At 39.7% G+C, this 18,121-nt stretch overlaps 1 protein-coding gene across 2 annotated transcripts in view; it reads right to left on the reverse strand.

Moving 5' to 3' along the window:
• Positions 1–233: 233 nt before the first annotated feature.
• The window catches only part of LOC141801765 (regulator of G-protein signaling 6-like), a 111,754-nt gene continuing 93,866 nt past the window's right edge, over positions 234–18,121 (reverse strand). For both annotated transcript variants that reach the window (XM_074685013.1, XM_074685012.1), the window contains exons 9-18: positions 16,940–17,021; positions 16,720–16,794; positions 16,350–16,451; positions 15,372–15,433; positions 12,630–12,740; positions 10,060–10,185; positions 6,612–6,798; positions 4,178–4,267; positions 2,743–2,796; positions 234–1,308 (exon numbers count right to left, since the gene is read on the reverse strand). In XM_074685013.1, the coding sequence (XP_074541114.1) occupies positions 1,258–1,308; positions 2,743–2,796; positions 4,178–4,267; positions 6,612–6,798; positions 10,060–10,185; positions 12,630–12,740; positions 15,372–15,433; positions 16,350–16,451; positions 16,720–16,794; positions 16,940–17,021 (940 nt within the window). In that variant the 3' untranslated portion in view covers positions 234–1,257. The remainder of the gene's footprint in view (positions 1,309–2,742; positions 2,797–4,177; positions 4,268–6,611; positions 6,799–10,059; positions 10,186–12,629; positions 12,741–15,371; positions 15,434–16,349; positions 16,452–16,719; positions 16,795–16,939; positions 17,022–18,121) is intronic.

The following is an 18,121-nucleotide window of genomic DNA, read 5'->3' on the forward strand; positions in this document are numbered from 1 at the left end:
TTGTTTTTACCAACCCTGTTAATGCTGCATTCATCTAAAAGAAAATGTACCAGCACTTACAATATCCATCCAGTAGAGTGCAGTGTGTTACTTCAAGAATAAAGACATACCGCTTACATGGGGCTGTTTGTATCAGGCTCCACTGGTTTCAAAGGATGAGGTCCTCTGCAGCTCCTGGAGGATACACCAATGAAACATGAAATAAGAGGCGGAGTCATTGCTATCATATTGTGCATTCCTCTTTTTATTATGTGGTCCTCCTTACATAAGGTGAAGAATGGTCAGCAAGCAGCCCGTTAACCCTCTCTGAGGCTGCCTGAAGTGGAATGTTTAGAAGACTAACATTAGATCAAGTCTCGTTTAAAGTCATACACCTGTCTCTGTAACATGATCGACGGCACCTCTGTGTGTCCCTGCAGGAGGTTCAGATGACTACAGTGGCAGTGATAATCCACGGAGTTAGTCTCTTGTTCAATAGTGTGAGATAATTATAGATTATTTTGAATTTACAGCAGCTACTTTTCAGTTCCCTCTTCTGATTAGTTCCCTTTGGCTGTTTCTTTTAGGAAAAAACAGGTGAAGTTGTGACCAGCAGTTTGAATCAGTATATTAAAATAGAAAATCATTTAAAAGTTAAACTGATCTGTAAACTTATTTTGTAACCAGCAGAACATCTTCAGGACACACAGAGGTTTCAATCCCATGTAACTTAACACCAGTTTTACCATTAAAGCCGGGAGTGTGACCACCATCAGAGTGAAGATTGAGCTAAAGGTGAATGTCAAAGTGCAGATGTTTACTGTGAACCCTCTTTACCCGAGTCCAGAGTGAGTGAGGTGAGTTAGAGCAGCTAGCTACAGCAGTAATCTAAGTCTCATTTCAACAGCATTCAAGCATTCCGTGTTTATATCACTGAAAGGAAAGCGGTAAACCTCCTCAGCTACCTTAATAACATGAGAGTAGTCGAGAAAAAGAAGAAGAAGAGAGAAAAAGAAGCCTGGCGTGGTGCAGGCTTTGTCCTCTACGCTGTGACAGCTCTGTCCTGGTGTCAGATCTGGTGACTTATTGCATGATGTCCATCCTCTCAAACTGATCTGAGGCTGATTTTCAAACGTGGTGGCGGCCAAAGTCCATCAGTCTCATCATCACCCACCTCCCACAGCCACACCCAAATACCCCAGGGTCCTTTTCCATGAGCCCCCAGGGGGAAAGCAGCTCCTCTGGGTATGGTTCCTCCTAGTCCTGATCCAGGCCTTGTCAGGACGACTGCATGAGGCCCGTCAGTCGTTTGCCCGTCAGTGACTTGCCCTGTTTGGAAGCAGAGAGACAAAGAGAGGTGAGGATGACAGATGTCAGAGCTGGATCAGGTTTAGAGCTTCCCTGAGGATTTAGAAAGAGAGTGGGAGGAGAAGTGAGAGCAAAAAGAAAACGCATCAAAACAGAAAGTGATAGAAAGTAGAGCCGGTGGCCAAAAAGTTCTTCAGCTCGACTAGAGGGAACATTTGTCATTTCCATAACAACATTCTGTTTCAGTGGATTCTCTTTTAGCTGTGCCAGGGTGGCTTTTTGGAGACTGGGACAAGGTGTCTTTAAAAACCAGAACTCTAGTTTGAGACCTTAATCCTGGATGAAAACAGGAACTGTGCCTTATATTCTTCATTGGAAGTTTAATCAAGTACAGCAGACACCTGAAGACACTTGAAGCACGTTATCAGAGATGACTCTGAAGAAATTCACCAGGGTAGAGAGATCTCATCTCTAGTGAGTCTCTTTGACCATCTTCTGATCTAAGCAGGCATTTTTGGCTCTAGTACTGTCCAAAGTGAAGCGTTCAAATCAGCTATGATGTAAAGTGATTAACGCATGTTGCACGGTGGCTCCATCTGCAGCAGAACAGCACTTAGCCTCTGTATGATTTGGATCTTGATAGCATTTTACCCACGTTTCTGTCTTTTCTAAAAATGTTGACGTGCATTGACCACGGTAAGATCTTACATTGACATTAAAGATTTGAATTATATCGCAAGGTGTGTAAAATCCTTGAACTGAGTGGTTTGCAAAGGCAAAAATTGACAATCATGTAGGACGGCTGTAATCGACTGACATATGACACACATTAAACTACACTTCTGGAGCTCAGTCTGAAAACATAAACTCCAGCAAACATTTATTTAGTGAGTCATGCACTCAGGGATGCTTTAATCTCCTTATCTTAGAATTAGATGTTGTTAAGTCCCCCTGTCGATGCTCCTGTAAGCAAATATTGTTTATAGGCTGGAAAGATTAATTAGGGCAATGAACAACTTGTTCCCCCCAATAAACCAATCAGCTGAGCGTTCTTCAGGATCGATGTGAAGTGAAGGGACACGTTGCCTCAGGGAAGGTGACAGAGTGTAACAGCCATGAATATAAATGCTGCAAAATCAATACAAGTCTGGATTCCTGAGCACACACCGCTCTTACATTAAGACTTTAGTTGAGACAAGTTTATCTAATGAGTGTGAATGTGAGCAGGAACAGAAAAAATAAAATAACTGAGGGATCATGTAGAGTGTTACACGGTAGTTGTGAGAACACTTTCTCCTTCACTGCTCCAGTTTCCCTCCAAAAAAGCCGAGCCGCTGTAATCTGTCCTCCCCTCCTCTCTGCTGGGATATGAAACAGCACTGATGTGCACCAGAACTCTTTACACTTTAATAAGCACAGTTTAAGAGTTAAAAGCCAGGGAAGCGGGACACTCACCACACTGCGAGTGAACTTCTCCAGGGAGGTGCGTCGGCCCTGCTCCGTTTCAGGCTGAAGAGAGTGGGAGGAAAAAATAAGAATGGTAAAAAAAAGATACATTTTTAACACACAAACATGAAGCGTTTAAGGCTCATGCTAGGGCTGTTCATGGCATCAGATTCACACTTTAACATCAAAACGGTGATATTTATGGAATACTTTAAAATAAAACTTTCAAGTCAATTTAAAGCAAGACAAGGACAGAGAATCACATGACTTCATGTGCTTTGTTAATAAACACGACTTACTCTGAGCCAAAGGTGGCACGTATGACATAGGCGGGTTTCGTACAGTAGAACGGCGATTGTCTCCAATTTTTTCAGTGATATCTAGAGGATCATTATTCTATGAAGACTAACATATTTTCAAAGACTTGCTGGACCCTGTCTCTCCAAAAAAGCAATCTGGTTATTTATTGACTAATAAGAAGAAAATATGATTGTTCCTGTTAGCACTGAGTACAAATGTGTGGATGTCATCCTTGTTTTAATCACTCAACAAAGAAGGGGCTAGTGATCCCAACTCTTAAGGACTCATCTATGTATTTTTTTTTAATGGTCCAAGAGCCCCCCTGGTGGTAAAGTATGTTACTGCAATAATTATTTCTTTATTATTATTATTATTATTATTATTATTATTATTATTATTATATTCTGGGGGCATTAAACAGGTTTTAATTACATGTGCAATGTCATTCATTAGTGCTGTAAGGCCAAAAATGAAAAAAGCATCTGACTTTTTTTCCTCCAAAATTACCTACAGTTTTTATTCCACTCCCCCCATCTCAAAAGTCTAAGTAGAGTAAATCCAGGACGTCAAATCTTTTGGATATAATTAACAGTAACTCGCAGTAATGTATTTTTTTAATGTCATGATGCTAGGGTTAACATATTATGATTTCCCTTTTTATAAATGTTATCCAGGCGTTTAAAAGTTAGAGAGTCGCGTCTTAGACCTCTAAGGGTTGGGCTATACACTTGAGTAAAATCAGAATATAAAACAACTTCTTGGATCTGTGATTGCAAGATAGAAGCAGCAGCCTGTCAACCAACATTTAAACTTAACATATGCCAGCTACGATGACGAAACACTGGGTGGCAACAGTTAAACTGTATAAATCATAACTATAAACTCAAAGGTATCAACATAACAGAGATATTTAGCTCCTTTAGATTTGGACTCTTTTTTTGGTTTATGATTTAATCCGCACAACTCATATCACTCTCTGTCTCAAAAATTGGGTGAATTAGCCCGTAAAGAAAAATTTCCTATTGCGCCTTTACATTGCAACCCTATAGAGTACAGTTCTGTTTTTACATGGCTAGTTCTACAAGGTTCAATCAAAACGACTAATCTTAACCCAGAAGATGATGAAACTCAGGCACACTCTCACTTTCTTCCTGGCCAACAGCAGGTCCTGGTACACGTTGGAGCGCAGGAAGCGAGCATAGCTGTCACTTTTCATCAGCTTGTAGATGTGGTCCTAAAAACAGAGAGACACATCAGTCTGAATGTTAATGCCAGAGGAAGGAGGAAGAGGGTAAATTTTCAGGCATATAAATGTGTTCTGCACTAATGATGTACAAAACCTGCAGACTCAGTCGGCGTAAAGCCCACATGGCAGGGAGAGAGATATTTGCTGCACTGACAACAGAAGCAATCTCTTGGTTTTTACTCCTGGCTTTTAAGGCTGCTTCAGGGAAGGAAATCTGATAGACACCAACCCCCAGCTCTTCTCACCACCACCTTTATCCATCATCAAGTCATACCTCCACCATATAAACCCATTAGTTCATACTGGTGAAGCGTGTAAGAGAGACAGATGGGGCAGAAAACAGTGAGGGATCAGGTTTCTGGAGATTACCTGTAGAGACGTACATCAAAGGGTGATGCAGCTGAGCTTAATGGCACTGTGCAGATTTATTCTGATAGAATGGTTTAGAAAATAACATATTAAAGACCAGGAGAATCTCTTCAGTAAATATGAAGGTATTTTCCACTTACTAGAAGGATTGCATGTTGGTTTTGTTGCTGGATTCAAAAAAACACTAAGACCGCTCTCAGGTCTTCAGTTTGCACAGTATGTGGCAGCAAATTAGCTTGAGTTAGCATAAAGCATATCCTGTAAAAGTCTAGTACAATCCTTTTCAAAGCATGATTTGATCTGAGTGTATGTAGTGAATTGACATACCTGTTTAATGCTGTGCTGCCTGACAGCCCAAAAATGTCAATTCATTCAGACATTTCTCAAGATTCTTTGAACCTTTTATAGTACAGTATTGGATGAGGATCCACAAAGGGTTATTTTGAAAGTGATGACAAAGTTATGAATAAACGTTTGTGCTACCTGCAATGAAAAGACCAAAGGGGGGGGGGGGGGGGGGGGGGGGGGGGGGGGGCACTATAGAGGGTTGAAAATGCTTTGCAACCATGGACCTTTTTTCCTTTGGACATTTTTGTACAGTCTGAAAAAAAAATGAACACAGTCTCCCAACCTTTTTAGAACTGAGATGCAATGAATCCAAACTAAATGTCTCATAAAAGTGATAATAAATCAGCCTGGTTCAGAAAGTGTACCCTTTTATCTTTGTCTGTAGATTGCACATCCACTTCTTAGAACCCAGAAGCTAAACTTAAACTTTTTTGCTTTTCCTTGTTGCTTCATAAAACTTTGTCTCCAATTTTTTTTACAAACTCCATTTTCAGCATCCACTGTGGAACCTTTATCTCTCTTCTGTCACTTGGTCAACAGAAAAATTCGAATTGTAAAACAACAGAGCAGCCAAATCTGCTCTTAGCTGTTCTTTTTAAATGTATGTGATTGAGATGCACTGACAACTGCCATTCATGCAAAATGTTTTACTGAACAAAACACCACTCTTCATTCCTGATAAACTAGAGTATTTCGGTTTTGCCATAGACAAACTGAGTTATTTTCAGGGAGCCCACCTTTTCAGGAGGCCTGTTAGTCAGAAAATAAGAAGGCTGTGAGTCATAAGATGAGTTTGGATTGAAGAATATCAACTAAATCCTAACAAATTTTCTGACTTATGTGCCCTCTGATTTTCTGACTAACAGGCTTGATAACTAACAGGTCTCCAAAATTTTCTGACAAATAGGTATTATGACTTGCAGGCCTTCTGATTTCCTGACTCACAGGCCCTCTGAGAAAATGGGAGGGTGGATCCCCCTTTTTAGAGAATCTTCTGCTTGGCGTAAGCCTCTGCCAATATGAGACAGATCAAAAAACATTTGCTTTTCTTATAGTTGCTTTGTTGTGTGGACCCCAGGAAGACTAGCAACCACTTTGTGGATACAACCATGGGCCCAAACAAAAAATAAAGAAAAACAAACATACCCACATCAGCCCTCGCATAGTTGTATAGATGCATGGATATCAGGTTATGGTAAGCAAGAGGTCAGATTTGTGTTTAGCTGTATCTTTCTGTCTATTCCTCTGTTACATTCCCTTCTTGTCAGTCTCTCTCATACATTTTAAACAAGTAAAACCCTGGGATCATATAAGCTGCTGGCATTAGCTGTGCAGGAGCTTACTCTGAAGCTCATATAAGCTGTGAATTAAAAGGCAGAAGGTGTGTTCTTCACGTGCTTTATTGAATTTCACTTTAGCCTGACAGGGAAACCTTTCAGCTGACAGGTGGGAGGAAAAAGAAAGATTTGTTTTGAATAGCAAGCAGATACTGCAGTGCATTTTAAGTGGATAGCCTCTCTTCTCACTTTGTTTTACATACAGTCCATATATACGACCATAAACCACCCTACATCAGAAATGATTTCTCCTTCTCCTGTATACTGCATTTTCTCACCTGTGCATCCTCGTAGCTGTACCGCCCGGGGTCTTTCAGGTTCTGGCTTGTGCGTTCATAGCTGTGGGAGTCCAGGTTGATGGAGCTAGGTGCTCCCTCTGCCAGGAACTCTGTCCAGATGTCCTGAGCCCTCTGTGCTACATCCTGCTGGGGCATCCTCTTCAGGTCCTGCACCGCCAACCAGAATCTGAAACACAAAGAAATACAGATCAGATTTTAAGGAAGGGATTGTGAATAAAGAGCAGATTACTCTACAACGTAGCAACCACCTGAGTGTCAAATTCACCACTAGGGGCATTAGAGAGCTGCCTGTCTCCATTATAAGTTTGTATTGATATGTGGATTTCTTCAGCAATAAGAGAGAAACACCCTGAGGCCTGGCGTCTCCCTCACTGTTTATCTAACTTTCTCTCACTCACCGTTACACTCTCTCAGAAGATGTCTCCCCGAAGCTCCCTCATAAAAGCAAACACAATTAAGGCTCCAGAAGGAAAACAAGCGAAAAGAGGAGAGAGACTGGGCGGGATAGCCCTGAGGTGAGCAGAGATAAGAGTGTGTGCTGCGAGTGTGTGTATGTGTGTCTTATTGCCCTCTCAGAGGTATCAGAGGTATCAGAGGCCAGTTCATTCCCACACACTCATTTTCAACTTGGTCTCCTCACACTGCTCTTCTCCAACTCTGATTGATGTCTCCTCTTTCTCACACACACATCACAATAACATCCTCTCCCTTAAGCAAACACAGAGCACCATTTCTTGAGTCTAAATGAAAGATGAAGTCAATCATTGTTTTGTGAATCAATAGGCAGCTGAAAACTCATTCAGTGTCAAAAATAGACTCCTGCACTCACTTTATCCACTGTTGACTTTTAGGATGTAAGTGATTAGAGGGACTGCTGCTGCTGGCTAGCTGTATGTTGTGCTTGGACACTGGAGGCCTGGATGTGTGTGGATGTGGGGGTGTGAACATGAGCTGTATTGGAATTTCCTTTCATGTGGATGAACTGAGTCTCAGCATTAAACTGAGGAGAAAACTAATGAAAGTAGCAGCCTACAGGAAGAACAATTAGTGCATTCTCAAAGGCTAACTGACAAAGAGGCATGCTAGCTTACTGTGTCGGTATAGCTTAACATTACTTATATACATAGCTGAGTGGCATTTTATGCTTCAGTGACCAGAAATGCACATTTCCTGTTGTTGTAGGGTTAGTTTATTTTTTCGTCAGCTTGTGCATCATTTAGACTTAGACTATGAAAAAAAAAAACCCAGTTAACCTCGCCCTGTTGATATCAAAACATACCATCTTTACATATGAAACTGTTACAGTTTGTAAATTTAATCCATGAAACCAATAGATGTATATAAAAAAGTAAGCTTAGGGTGGAGAGTCTAGGGATTTTGTAGTCTGAGAATGGTGCATGTATCCTGGGTTAGGGTCAGGCTTTGGGGTGGTGACTGTATATGTAGCCTGGAGCTTTGGCTCCAGGTCATAAGTGCTTGTTTCACTCTGTTATGAATTTAGATTCAGATTCTTTAATTGTGCAAAATAAAGTATACAAAAATAACTGCAATATAAAAACAATTACACTAATAGATTCAGAACTTTACAAGTAAACAGTCAGCTTAACATGTGGAGGTAGAGTACGGTTCTCAATAAAAAGTGCAAAGTAACATGTACAGGAGTAGAGTATAAGGTGCAAACATTATTTGTTACATGCTTTGACCCATTTACACCAGTTGAAACATTTGGCTTATGTGTAGGTCATTTTAGATGGTACCATTATATTCAAGACGTGTGACTACTGAAATGCGCTGTGATTTGATTTTGTGAGTGGAAAGATTGTGTAAGTTTTTTTTTTTTTTTATCAGCTTTTTGACAGCTAGGATGGATGACACTGTCTGAAATGCACTTTCTACATGCTGCATCCTATCTCAAAAGGAAAATTGCACATATGTGGCACTGGCACTAAAGGTATACACGCATTAACGTTGCATATGGTCCAAAGGGTGAAGAAGTGTAAGGTGCAATGAGGTGTAAATTTTCATTTATTTTTAATGCAAGGTGGGTCTTTTGCAGCATTCAGCACCCACATGGCACAAGGACAGAAGCTGCTATTAAGTCTGTTAGTTTGTGAAGAGATAGGCCTGAATGGAATATGTAATCTGGGTAGGGATAAAGCTGGGGGTTCGGAGTCTGGAGCTTTGGCTCTGGTACTGGAAGCTCGTACTCTGAGAATAAAGCATGTGTGAAACAGTCTTGTGGGGTAATAAGCTGTATTTATGTTTTCCCTCAACTTGCTAGAAGAACCATTACACAATGACAAAAATTAACCTAATTCCGCCTTCTGTTTCTGGCTGAATTAGATAAACACAATATAAGATCTTATAGTTGGAGTTTCTTTTTTCAAGACAACTTTTAGCTGGATACAACTCAACAAGGTAAGGTATTTATCAGTGTTTCAAACTACGTGGCACTATAGTTTGAAACGTGACATCTGAAAATAATCTGTCATTTTAAAATGTTGAATTTGGGAATGTAAATTTTCCCAAAAGTCTACATAGATGTATCTACCTTACTGCTAAGCTATCTGAGTCGCTATATTTGAAGTTTAAAGAATGTCTTAGAACAGAGCTGGAGAAGCAGTTTCTCTGCCTGCTATGGATGTTGAATTTTAGCATGATTAAAATTCTCTCTTTGTGTTCTGGGATACAGTACTGTCGATTACAGGCATAATGTTATTGCGATACATTTTTTTTTCTGTCTAAGAAAAACAACCAAATTATTGAAAATTTTACTATGATATTTTTTTTTTACCAACTTCATGGATAAGGATTTGAGCAGATACATTTGCCAATCTTTTGGCATACATAATCTCAATCGTTTATCATAGGTATAATAATAAAATACCTCCTTCAGATATGCATTGCCAAAGAAAACTCTGAAAAAAGTGAATCTATAAGTACTCAACGTCTCAGAGTCTTTTTTCATTCTTGTTTTGTTCTATGACAGATTTCTGTGAGCAAAGCTTTCTGAGTGCAGCTCTCTGAACAACTGGAGGGTTTTTACTTGAGATTTGTTTCTTCCCATGTATACAAAGTGCAAGTGGGCTGACATGGTGGGCTGGAACAATTGGCATGCCAAACAGAAATCAGTGTTTTCAGGCTATTTTCAGAACAGTGAAAGCTTCTGAATAACTGTAATACTCCCCTCACATTGTCACAAATGCACAGAAATTGCAGCTCTTAGGCTTTACATTTGCAGATAATCCATATGTCAGCAAGATGTTCAAACTTTCTTAAATGAATACCAACTGCTCCCTGCTCTTTAAAGCCCCAGAGTTTAGAATCAATGAACTGTGTCAGTACCTAGCGGCATTTAACAGCGGTGTAATAAGTTTCCTCGACCTGGTGATAGTCGGCACAATATTGCAGCAGGTTGTATGCTTACCGCAGGTTTTCTGAGCTGAACTCTGACTCCAGGAACTTGAGGAAGAGCTCCTGTCCTGCTGGGTCCTTCAGGGCCTCCTCGAGGGAGAAACCCCACTTCTTCACCCGCTGCTGACTCGGCTCCTTACTGTGAGGGGAACGGGAGGTTAGAGGAGAGGAGAGGAAGACAGAGAGGCTGTGTGAACATCTGACTGACGTTTCTGCAGAGAGGTAGGAATTAACAGAAGATTAAAAAACAGGCAGTGGAAATGATGTGTGTGGTGAGAGCTGAGATACACAGAGGGGGTAAAACAATAAAACCTGAATCTCTGTCAGACATTGTAACATCTTTAGTGGCTAATTTTAACCTGATAATGGAGTCAAAATTTGTCTCAGATCCAGTCATTTTGATCTCCTCAGGGAAATTATTTTCTTGATTTGTGCAATTGATCAATTCTGCCGAATCATTAAGCTACATTAAGCACAATAATTATATGACTCTCATAATTATTTCCTGCATAATTCAGACAGAACAGGAGAGCAGGGCACGGTGCAGTTTCTGAGGACTCTCTATTTGAGCTAACACTTCAGTTAATTACCCTCATATCTCTTAATAACGTTTATTCGACAATCAGTAATGTGAAATGACCAAATGTTTGTCAGTATTACATAACTGAGGTAGAGTATTGGATTAGAATTGATTACATGAGCTGGGTGACCTCTGGATTTCCGTCACTGCTTTAGAAAAAGGCCCATCGCTCAAAATAATCACCCACAAATGTCCAGTGTTGGATCAGTACTTCATAACCACCATTGATACTAGCATAACAATCTGTTTGTTACTGTGACAAATTACAGTACAGTGGGTGCCAGTAGTAAAATTGGCGAGTCAGACAGGAGACGTTTTTTGAACCAGGCTGTAAATAGGTCAATTTCTGCTTTGAAAACTCCTTTTTTTGGCTTGGTGTGTATGTGACTTCCACTACTTCCAGAACCAGCCTCAAGCGAACACTAGAGAAACAGCAGGCTGCTGCTTGAATATGACTTTTCCTAATTCATAGTTTTCATTGGCTATAATCTCTTGGCCACAAGGGGGCGGATTAAGTGAGTCATGGTTACCCTACAGAATCAGCGTTTTTATATAGTATAAAGTAAACAATTATTCGCAATGAGTGGCACATAAGACTGTATAAACACAACATGGCATGGTATGGCACGTCACAGACACAGATGCGCAGGATGGATTTATTTTGTCAGAAACAAGATCAGAAAAACATAGAGATACATTTTTTGTTCACAGAAGGGCACCAAAATGAAAATAAACAAAGTGCCTAAAGGTACCTTTGAGCTAGCCTTTGTAGTATACTGTTATTTTTTCTTTTTCTCTTTTTGCTGTGGAGATTTTGAGCCTTTTGTTTTCTGATGTAAAATTTAAGTCTGTTTACACTTCCCTCAAAAAAAAAAAAATCTGACTGTACAGACCCTGTTCAAAAAGTTTGACAAGCTCATAGTACTATCTTTTTTCAGAAAAATTGGTAACGCTTTACTTGAAAGGTCTGCAAATTTAATTTCACTAAGGTAATAATTAGACAAAGTTTTTCTTATTTCTTTGAAGTTACCCCTGGAATTTTATGAGAATTTGGTGAAAACTAGCACTTAACTTCTGGCCAGATTCTGTTTAGCAGTGCCCCTGTACTCGCAGTGTCTATCACAATAAGGCCAATTTACAACCCCACTCTTAGTGAATATCACATCTGAAGCCTTCAGTTGCATCATGTTAAACATTATAGGCCTAATCATAAAGGTAAATCATTTTGCATGTGATCTCAATCATGCACATCAACAAACTCGGTACTAAAGAACTTGGTGAAATTAAGTAATAAATAGCCGTCAACTGCTTATTGGAAAATTGAATTATAGATTTAACATTTCAAAGGTAATTATCAGAGGAAACAGTGAACCTAACGTCTGAATTCAAGAACTAAGCAGCTAATTATCATCTGCTTCTCTGGAAATAGAAACATTGGGATACTTCTAAAAACATTTTGTGGTGGGTTGTGATTTAATTTTAAATAAATTATTTGCTATGCTAATTATCACCATATTACCTAGCAATTTGGAGTACATTTTAAAGAAACTGGGAAAAAAGACAGTAACCTACCAAATGTGACTTGCAACAATAAAGTTGGAAATTATTTTAAAGAAGTTATCTGCTAATTTCAAAGAAATAAGAAAAAAAAATGTCTAATTATTACCTCAATGTGATGAAATTTGTGGACTGCTAAAGTAAATTGTTACCTTAAGTTATCAACAATACAAAATTTCAACAGAACAATACAACATAAAATATTAGCGTCACACTGAGGTATCTGTTTGCATGATTTTACATTAAATCAAGGGTTTTACGTCTGGAAGACAGAAACACTTAGTTTAAAGCCAAAAAAGGACAAAAAATGCACTGATGTTTGATAAAAAAAAAAGCTAAGTGGAAACAACAGAGGCAGCATTTACAGTCTGACTTTGACTTACGGTTTGTGAAGAGTAAAAGTTTATTGGCTGTGAAAGTGAAACAGCAGGGGACTGGGTTTGTACCTGGTTTCCAGATCCCAGAGGGATGGATCATCGCTGGTCCATGGATTGGACGGTTCCAGTGCTGTCAAAAATGGGTCATACTCCATGTACTGCTCAGTGTAGCTTATCAGGCTGACACAAAAACAAACACAGGACAGAGAAAAAAAAGGGTTAGATGTTTGAAAAGAAAATACGGGTGATAAACCACAAACATTGTAAGTTATTTAAAGGAGATCAGCGTGGAATCCTGCACTTTCTCTGAGACTTGGAGCTGTGGAACCTTACCATGAATAAATAATGAAAAAAAAACAGAGAATGGTGTAAGTAGAAAACCATTTTTATCATTGTTTCATATAGGAAACCATCTGTGTGTGTGTGAGTTTCAAAAGCATGTAATTGTTGTAACACCTTTCAGGCGTTTTAACTGCACTACAGTATCACTATAGATGCATCTGGGCTGCATTTTCAGGTCAATAGATTGTATAAGTGTGCCAAAATACATAAAAAGCATTACTACCACCTTAAGCTTTTGAGCAACAGAAATACAAACACATGTTAATGCTTTGTATCCCGCTGGTAGAGTTCCTAAATGAACATCAACTAGACAGGAGACGATTCAGGACCATGGACAGTGGCAGCAGACACTCTATGTAGTTTTTCTATCCACACTTCTGTAAGGATTTTACACAAGATGCGTTGCAAGAAAGTCTTTTTGTGAGCATAAAATAAAAGGAGCTCAGCCTGTCAAAATTTGAGTGCTTCCAGAAATAAAAATAGCTCAAAGAAACACTGGATTATGAGCCAAATGTGTGTTTTGAGCCCCAGAGTAGGAATAACATCACTACATTTAAACAACAAATTAGGCCGTCTCTGCATTCGCACATCATCTCCAGCAGGAGAGTAGCTTACATTAAGCCTGCCATACAGTCAGCAACATTTGCCTTCTCTTTATTATACTCTTAAACACCTTTTTAGTGCTCTGATGAGATAAAAGGGGTGTGGGACATTGTAAAGAATCTTTCAAAAGTGTTTTTTTCAGGCCATAAAATAAGAATTTTATTTGAATATAACTTTTATGAATCTAGATTGAAAGTTTTGCCTTCATATAGTTTTTATTTGCAGAGCTGTTCCAGGTTTTTATTGTGCACACTCAAGAGACTAATAGGGTGAACCCACAAGGCTCAACAGTAGAGGTTTTCTCAGCAGCAACAAACTGCTTTATTTCTACCTTAAGAACTAGTTTTGACCTGCTACAGCTGCATGAAGATGTTTTTCTTACTTTTTTAAGCAGAAAAATTCATGTGTGCCTGCTCATGAGAGCAGCAAGAAAGGTTGGTAATAAAAATTGACAAATGATTTAAATTGGACTTGAGAGAGTATATTGAACAAATATTTTCTCCTGTTATCCTCCATGATTGATGTTGTCCCTCATGTTGTTTCTCACTGTGTTTCGATAAATACATCCACACGTCACGCTCTGCGGGGCAACAATTAAGCTCAGCTCAGTGTGTGAAGTGAGGAGGTTAAAGGGTCGTTAATGGGAGGCCGAGCGGAGCAGCCGGCAGTAATCACAGTTTTCTGCTCTGTTGGGGAGTAATGGCTGTCCTGACTGAGCGAGCAGAGGATGAGACTGACGGACTGCCTCACACACCAAGATCTCTGTCGCACAGGGGAATCAGAAATACATTTATGTATATGCTTTATGTCTCTTTCTGAAATACTTTGAATGCCTATGCAGCTTCATGAAATTTAAGGTTACAACTCCTGAATGAAGCTAATATTAGTAAAGCTTTCAAACTCTCAAACTAAGCAGCACCTTTTCATATAAACCTCTTAACCAACACCTCAGCTCTGACCTTCAACACCTCTTTTAAAAACCCAACATGCAAATACATTTTTGGAATACATCATTTTTTCTGCACTTGCTTAAACAAGTAACAAAAATACCAGTCGAAGTAAATCAAATGTTATTTTTTCAATTCTACTAAAGCAACCTTCACTTCTTTGTTCCTATCTTTTGGAATATTTCATCAAATAATTTATTTTAAAAAAGATTACTGAATGATTTAATGGGGTTAAATGACTGTTTTCACTGTAATATTCTAAAATAAAAACAACATTTCATATATTAAAAGAGGATTTTTGTTGTAATCCTAAAATCCTAAAAAGGATTGTAAAAAAGAACATTTTTGAGTCACCAGGAGAATTTATTCTCCTGTTCCCCTCAGTTAACCTTCTGTATCCAACCATGAAGGGTGAACTCAAAGTGAAGGTGGTGAAAGGTTGGATGAAGCAGACTGGGCTGTCAAAAACATGGGATTAACGTGCTTGTTGAGTTACGTCTCCAGCCCTCTGCTTTGCCCCTGGACCTCTATTCCAATTTGGCAAACAGATGGAGAGGAAGCTGGAGAGGAAGCTGGGAAATCCAGGAAGCAACTCCAACCCCAAACCAAAGCAAATCAAACCATCTTCATAAGTGCACTCCATTTTGCAATGTCTTACTGAAACCACCGCAGGTTCAGAGAGAGATGTCAAAACCAATCACCTCCTCCATCTGCTGCTGCTCTATTACAGAAACAGTGAAAGGGAAGTCAAAAGAGCACATGTTTGTCTGATTATAGATGGTCGCAGGGAGCTCAGCAGATGGGAGAGCAGACAGGAAGAGCGGGTATTTTCTCTACGGCCAGAATAGATACTGAACAGATAAGATTTGGACATGCTCTTCTGTGTTTTTCATGCAGAAGAGAAGAAAAGTTCACATACCTTTCAGCAACTTTAGACATCTTCATACAGTGACGATCAAGCTGTGTGTTCAGGAAAAGGATCTGGAAGAGGAAACCACAGGATTAGTGTTTATTTTATTATTTTGCAATGGTCTCAAAAAGGGGTGTTCAGATTTGGATGCTGTACTTGATAACTTTGTTTTACTGACTTCGGGAAAAAAATCACTAAGGTGCCACTTACAGGACTGAAAACACAGTCATGTTGAAAGGCAGTCAACAGATTCAGCAGCACAAGCACAACACAGTAGTCTGCCATTGTTACTGTTGTCCTGTTTGCAATTTAAGTTGCCAAATTGAAAGTGTACGGTTATTTGCATGCATAAAGCACACAGTGACGTCAATTGAAAACTCCAGCATTCTACATGGTGGCCATGGCTTTTAAGAAAAAAATCCACTATTGAGGCTGTTCTCAAAAGTCTCCATCTAAAACAGCATTTCTGTGTGAGAGGGGCCAAAATGCAACAATAACTTTGCATTTCACCCTAAAACCAGATTCAAAACCACCCATAAGTGTGGTCAAACAAACTTGTGTCATCAGCGAGCTCTGCGGTGATATGTCCATGTCTCTGCATATGGTAACTTCAGGATTTGGATTTTAGCCCCCAGTATTTCTTGTCCCGCATTATGAAGCACTTTTTGTTCCATTTCATAACTTTAATCTCGTCTTGTGTCCCCTAATGTGTTTTTTTGGACTCTCACATTCTCACATCATGATGAATACAGTCATTGAAATACGTAAGCTAGAAGAGTTGTTGAGTTTCTGTAGAATGTGCAGAGCTTTAGTAGCCTATGTACAGAACCTAACCCTTTAGTGAGGCGTTTATAAATAGATTTTTTTTTTTGGTTTGTGCACTTGGCAGAAAAGGTACACTGAGTGTAAGACAAAAGCTGGAGGCAGTATGAGAATGGACCTCTGACTTGACTTAGGACATGCCTGGTCTAGAATTTGGTGTTTTACCTCTTTCTCCACATCCTCCTTGGTGCCTTTTCTGCAGTGGTGTAATGGAGTGTGTTTGGGACTCTGAGACTGTGTTCCCTCCTCTGTCACACCGTACACAGACTGGAAAATTTAAGAAGGAGACAGGGAGAAGTGGAAGCAGGCAAGACAGCGACAACAATGCAAGTACTACAGAATTTATAATTAAATCAAGTTAAGGGGGTTTTAAAACAGGGGAGAAAGCTGTTTGAACATTGTCAAGAAATTTGAGGAGTTAAGCAAGAAGTTCAACTGGCATTTTTTTTTTTCAGATTGGGATAGTATCATGTCAAAACTTGCAGTGCCAGTGCATTAAGAACACTTTAAATTCCAGACACTCAATGTTTTTTACCTTTTTGACTCTGTGAGGATTCTTCATGCGTCTACACTTCCTGATGTCCATCTCTGTCGTGTTCACACATCCAGGCTGCAGACAAAGAAACACAACTGTAATGTAAATCCCTGCATTTCACCTTGATGTTACAGAAGACCAAGAGAGAGCTGGGTATAGATGAAAAGCAAACAGTCTGCAGATGAAAGACAAGGTTGCTGACTCTCAAACGGAGCCTCACCACAGGTCTGTGGACGTCCCAGAAGGCTCTCTCCTGGCTGTCGAGGATCTTCCTCTCAGTTTTATCCTTTTTCCTGTCAATCCTGCAGATCAGATCAGTCAGTGTGAGAAACACAGCGTACAGCTTTCCTCAGCATCTGCATTACATGTGACAGGGGAGTCAGGATGAAAAGATAAGAATGAAGGAGACACACTGGGGGTTATAACGTCTGTGTGTCCATCATTTTTAACAATATTTAAGTTCCTGTGCTCCAGGATTCAGTACAGTAACAGTGCTTTTATGTGCTTTACATCAGCTGAATGAAGACTATCTACAGACTCTAAGATGTCATGCTTTTTCTGGAGGAGCTTTTCCAACAGCTGTGACAGCTTTCTGCTCTGTGGACAACACTTCAAGTCATGAATCCTGTTTGTAGCTCTGAGACTTTAATAATTTTCTAAACAGTCTTTCTAAATGTCTTTCTTTTATATTTGAGCTACACATAACTTAAAGGTGCCATATTATGCAAAAATCACTTTATTAGGTTTTTTAGTGAAATTCGTGGGTCTTTGGCTTTCCTCCCAGCCCACAAAATGTGATATTTAATGACAAAACCTGTACTTAGTAGTGCTTGTGAATGTAAAATCCTGACCTAAAATGAGCTGTTTGGATTTTGGGGATTTGCCGACGTCAGCGATTCCCTATTTTGACCAAGGAGAAGACAAGACTAAGTGGCTAGAGTTCATTTATCAAAGAAATGTGCCAGCTGCACACAGTAAAACTGTGCATGTGTGAGCTAGTCACTTCACGGCCGACTGCTTTTCCAACTCTGGACAGTACAACAGAGGGCTAGCAAACAGACTGGTCCTAAATCCAGGCGCATTATCAACCATCAGCCAACAAACCTCGGACCCTGGAAATGTGAGTATTTTAAATGCTGTGTGCTGTGGAGCAGATGTAAGAGCTTTTCCTCAGTGTCCCCCCTGTCTCTGTGTTCGCATCAGCTTGCTAACTTTAGCTGCGGTTATCCTGTTGTTTTAGCCTGTAATGTTATGGTAAACGAGTTTCGCTGTTTTCTAAACATTGTGCACTCAGAGCTCGTGGCGCCGCTTTCAGTGACCCGGAAGAGCGGGGTGGTATCAGCCGTGGCTCATTTACATATGAAGGTCACGCCCACTAAATCAGACTGTTCTGAACAGAGGG

This window comes from Halichoeres trimaculatus, unplaced genomic scaffold (assembly GCF_033239565.1).
Source record: "Halichoeres trimaculatus isolate MK-OKI-2021-1 unplaced genomic scaffold, fHalTri1.1 fHalTri1_scaffold_13, whole genome shotgun sequence".
In the NCBI taxonomy this organism is placed as follows: Eukaryota; Metazoa; Chordata; class Actinopteri; order Labriformes; family Labridae; genus Halichoeres; species Halichoeres trimaculatus.